The following is a 5,229-nucleotide window of genomic DNA, read 5'->3' as shown; positions in this document are numbered from 1 at the left end:
GGACGATCCATACGGCCCAAATTCGCGAGAACTGAAGGTCTCCTGATTTGCAAATTGCATAACTCCCACATCTGAACTCTGTTTAATCTGATTCTTCTTCGAGGAGCTCCGTAATTGAGTTGAGAACATTCTCCAAGTGATTTCATGCGAAGAGGACTCGTTTGTTGGAAGATATGAGTCAAACAATGAACATATATCATTACTGCTTTCCATGATCAAGCCATGCATGTCTGTTTTGCCCGGTGCGCTACTCAAGGGCGCATCACCCTCCACGGGCGCATCACCCTCCACAGTGGTCAATCGTCCATCAACTCCAACGTTTCTACGTAGAGAAGCTGCCGGAGATTCCTTGGGGTCAGCATCAACATACTGAAGTGAACCAAGCCCATAGACTCTACCTTTAGTATTAGTTGCCGTCTACAAGAAAGTATATTAAACACAAGACAAATGAGTTTAGAATAACAAAAACAGTATTCCATGGATGATCATTATCAAAACCAAATGCAGTATGCTATTAAGATGGATATGAGTTAGAATAGGAGCTTCTTACTTCAATATAAGCAGCATTGAGCTGCTGGGTAGAGGGTGCAGAGGCATTTTCACCAGTGGCAGTGGCACTTTGTGATCGCTCCAAGGCAAGAGCTTCAGCTGCCTTCACATAACCTTCTGCTCGTTTGTCAATGCAGGTGCCATCTTTTGAAGAATGGGTCTTAAGCACTAACGCCGTTAATGCTGGTGCTACTCCACCAGCCTCAACCGTCTAACAACAAACAAAGGTAAAGCTGTTAATAAATCATAAATGTTATAAGTAATAAAAAAATAAAGCTGATTGAATATAAAAACTCACTAACCATGTCATAAGCAATACGAGTGTGATTTTTTGATCCTGAAGTATGACGGTGAGTGCCTAAACCATCTGGATTTGAAGTGGCATTCTTTGAATTAGTTTTGCTCCTCTTTTGGTGTGGCTCCTCCTCCCAAATCTCAAGCATCATGTTCCAGTCTGCTAGGCCAATGAAATCTGGTTTTTTTTTTTTTTGCTTCTGATCTCCTCCTCTTGCTCACAAGGTCTCCGATTGAGTTTTGGTGAATTTCTTCCCAGTGAGAACGAACCTCACTGTGATGTTGAGGATCCCAATAGTATTTTTGCTACAAGAAAACAACAAGTAAAAGTAACAAATGAACAGAGGTTATATGACTATCAATCATAAATCATAGCAAAAAACATAGAATCTACCACAAAAGTTGTCCACCATGCATCATTTTTCTCCAGTGGCACCATATTTCAACCATGGAACCCAAAAGTTCGATTGATATGTTGCAACTACATCTTTCCGGATGCAATCATCTATGCGAAACCTATTACAAAAATGATCATATAAATTAGCATCAATACATAAATAGTCATCGGAAGAACAACATAGAACTTAAAATGATAAGCAAACAACTTTTTTATTGGTATCTCTAGCAATTAGCAAACGTTTTGTTAGTAGAGGCTAAGACCAAATGTAAACCTAAACCAGAAGACGCAACCATATACTTAGACCTACTATAACAAAACAAAACAAAAACAGAAACAAAAAAACAGAGAAACGTTTTGTTTCAAATCTCAAACTAAGTGGTCATGTAATCTCAGATGAAAACAAATGTACCACAGCAACAATTACCCTTATACTTAGAGCTACTACAACCTAAAACACTGAACTCACCATAAACCTCCATTGAGCCTTTGTGGATGGAGAAGGGGCATGTTACGTCTCTCTGGCGCACCCATCACTGCCGCCAAGCTAGGAAGTGGATGTCAAGAAGCAGAGGAAGTGGCTGGTCTCGTCGCTTCAGGAGGTAGACGAGTTTGACGCATTCGGGTAGCAGTCCCGGATGAAAAGCCCCGTGGAAATTCATCTGCAAATCAACAAGAGATGTAATAAATTCAGGGAACAGAACACCGTATGACAACATCTAAGAACAGACATTACAAAGAAACTTGATAACCCACACTCATGAAGAATAAGAATGAAACATAACATGCCAACAAAAAAAAAAACCAGAAACTCGGAATTGCTATATAGGACTAGTAAAGGAAATCAAAAGAGGGAAAGTGTACCTTAAACAGAAGACTAGAGATTTTAGAACGAGACATTTAGAGAAAGAGAAGATTTGAGTAAGTAAGAGGAAGAGGAAATTGCGAGTGAAGAGCAGAGAAGATAAAACCATGGAGGAGGCAAAGTTAACTTTTTTTCCTCGGGTGGAGTAAATTAGATTAGGTTTGGAGGAACTATATTTTAAAATTTTTAAAACTCTATATTTGAAGTTTCAATCTGTCTTCTCCAACACTAAAATTTTAAACCTATCTTCAAAATTATTTATATTTTACACTATAGTCTTTATATTTATCATAGTTAATGTAAATTCATAAAACTTCTATAAATAACTAGTACATATATATAAATATTATAGAAATATTAATTTAAAAAAATCTTACACTAAAATATAAAATTATAAATAAAAATACATAATTAAAATATTAAACTGCAAGTAAATATTACATTATTCCATAAAATTATTTTCATAATGCTTCCATATATGATCAACTAATGCATTTCAAATTAAGAAATGATCCTCTTTATTTTTTATTTGTAGATTACGAGCCAAAAATTGTTGAAATCGGATATCCTCATAATATGGCTGCTGATAGTTTGATATCATCAAACGAAAAAATCCTGGATCTTTTAAGCGAAAGCACAACAAGCAGGGAAAAAGGTCATCAGATTATTGAATTACGACTGCAAAATGAAGCAAAAAAATTAGCTTTTAAAGAAGTAAAAGAGGAAAATAAAATATTGCTAAAAAACTTAGCTTCTATCGATGATGTTAATATTCGTGAATACATTCGATCTGAACAAGAAAGAATCATACGAAAAATGCGTCAAGAGCAACAACAACAATCATCTTCAGTTACACAAAATTTGTTTGGACAATATTATGGAGGTTCCGGAGCAAATTTACCATACTATTAGTGTTGTTATAATATTTAAATTTGAGTAATAATTATGTCTTCATGTGTCTTTTTAATAAGTTTTATTATGGTTTTTTGTAATATTCTTGTTGTTTAATTCTAGTTTTAAAATATTATAAATCTTGTTTTAATTTTTTTTTATTTAATTTCATGTGTAAAACTTAAATTTATAGAACAAATTTGAAATATTTATGAGATATAAAAGTTTTAAGGACCAAAATGCAAATAAAAAGATGAAACTTCCAATTTGAAGTTTTGAAAAGTGAAACTCTATATTTGGAGTTTCACTCTTCAAAACTTCAAATTTAAAGTTTTGAAGTTCTCTTTTGGAGAGCAAAAAACTCTATATTTGGAGTTATAGAATTTCTTTTGGAGATGATCTTAGTATTCACTTTATAGTTAAAAATCACTTGGCTGTGAGTTAAGTAAACCACGTGGCTCTAATTAGTACACCCGGGAAACATTTAGAAAATTACCCAGGAATCAAAAATTTTGGGGTCTACTTTTTAATTTTCGCATATCTTAGACCATCTCCAACCCACCTCTATTTTTATATTTTTCTATAAAATAGAGAATCTCTATTATAGAGGTGGATTTGCTCCAATGTATGCCTATATAATAAATTTCATATATTTTTAGGGGAAAATATAAAAATTTATTATTTTCATCTCTAAATATAGAAATAAAAAGTAGGATTCCTCTATGTTTTCCTCTAAAATAGAGAAACTCTATTATAGAAGCAAACATTGGAGCAAATCCACATTTATAATAGAGATCTCTATTTTAGAGGAAAATATAGAAATATACACTGGAGATGCTTTTACAAACAAATTTGTAGCATGTGTGATTCTAGAAAATTTTACGCGGCAAGACATCTCCTGTATAGTTAAAATCTAATTATTTTATAGATAAACACAAACTAAATGTATAGTTTTCAACTTTAGATAAACACAAGTGACTCTTTTATAACTCCACTCATATCCACGGGGCCGGCTCTGGGGGGAGAGGAGGACAACTGGTGCGATCTCTCCGGATCCAATCTCATGTCCCTCCGTTTTATAATAACGTAGGGCCTGATTTTTTTGTATACATACATATTTTTATATAAAATAAAATATTTTTTTAGAAAAATAAATTGTAGGGGCCTAAAAATATGTTATATGTATTTTCAATAGAATTTAATTTAGTGATAAATTGAATAAAATCTAAGTTTTACGGATCCAATTTTTTTTACCCAAAGGCCCAAAAATACATTGAGCCGGCCCCGGATATTCATCCTACAATCAAGTGACATATTGATTTTTGATTTTTAATATATTGTTTTGTGTAATAATAACCTATGATAAAACATTTAATCAAACTTTTAGAAAAACATGTTTAAGTATAACGTAGGAAAAGATAGTTGAAAAATAATGGATAGCTGATTAATATATACTATATATTACAGTTTGTGTTTTTATTTTCAGCAAAAAAAAATAACAATTCATTGTAATTAATTTAATTTTTTGATTTTAAGTGAAGTGGCAGATTTGTACATAAGAAAGAAATACAATGGCTAAATGTGTAAATAAAAAAGAAATATTTAATCTGATATTCGTGTTTCCAAAGAATTCTCATTTAATTTGCTATCCAAGTTTTTAAACGACAAAATCTGTAAATAAGAAAGAAATAAGTGACTAAATATGTAAATTAAAAAAATATTTAATATGCTATCGTTGTTTTCATACAACTTTCATTTAATATACTATCTATGTTTCCAAACAGTACCGAAATGTACTTCAGTTTTAATAATATCACTACAAGAAAGCACGCCTGTTGCAAGGGAAATTTGCAAGGGAAAAATTTCCTCGCAAATTCGCAACGGATCCGCAAGGGCATTGCGACGAAAAAAAATTTCCTCACAAAACACTCGCGAATTTGCATCAAAATAGTTTCCTCGCAAAATTGTAACCAATTTGCGAGACTTTTCCGCAAACTCACGCAAACTCGTCGCAAATTTGCGATAGAAGCTATCGTCGCAAATCCGTTACAAATTTGCAAGGAATTTGCGTGAGAATTGCAATACCATATATGTTCGTTGCAATTCCGTCGCAAAAAAAACAGATAGGTTGGTGAACACGTTTTTTGTTTCGTGTAACTAATCTCGCAAAAAAACGTATAGGTTGGTGATACACGTTTTTTCTAAGTGTAACTAATATTTGCAAGGGACAAAT

The 5,229-nt window shown here is 32.8% G+C and overlaps 1 protein-coding gene across 1 annotated transcript in view; it reads right to left on the bottom strand.

Moving 5' to 3' along the window:
• The window catches only part of LOC106333006, a 4,732-nt gene extending 2,500 nt beyond the window's left edge, over positions 1 to 2,232 (bottom strand). The window contains exons 1-6 of the mRNA XM_013771489.1: positions 2,105 to 2,232; positions 1,710 to 1,902; positions 1,238 to 1,359; positions 852 to 1,149; positions 551 to 760; positions 285 to 417 (exon numbers count right to left, since the gene is read on the bottom strand). Of these exons, the coding sequence (XP_013626943.1) occupies positions 285 to 417; positions 551 to 760; positions 852 to 995 (487 nt within the window). The 5' untranslated portion in view covers positions 996 to 1,149; positions 1,238 to 1,359; positions 1,710 to 1,902; positions 2,105 to 2,232. The remainder of the gene's footprint in view (positions 1 to 284; positions 418 to 550; positions 761 to 851; positions 1,150 to 1,237; positions 1,360 to 1,709; positions 1,903 to 2,104) is intronic.
• Between the last annotated feature and the right edge of the window lie 2,997 nt (positions 2,233 to 5,229).

This window comes from Brassica oleracea, chromosome C3, assembly GCF_000695525.1.
Source record: "Brassica oleracea var. oleracea cultivar TO1000 chromosome C3, BOL, whole genome shotgun sequence".
Lineage (NCBI taxonomy): Eukaryota > Viridiplantae > Streptophyta > Magnoliopsida > Brassicales > Brassicaceae > Brassica > Brassica oleracea.
The sequence above is the reverse complement of the archived record's forward strand: the minus strand, read 5'-3'. Positions and strand labels throughout refer to the sequence as shown.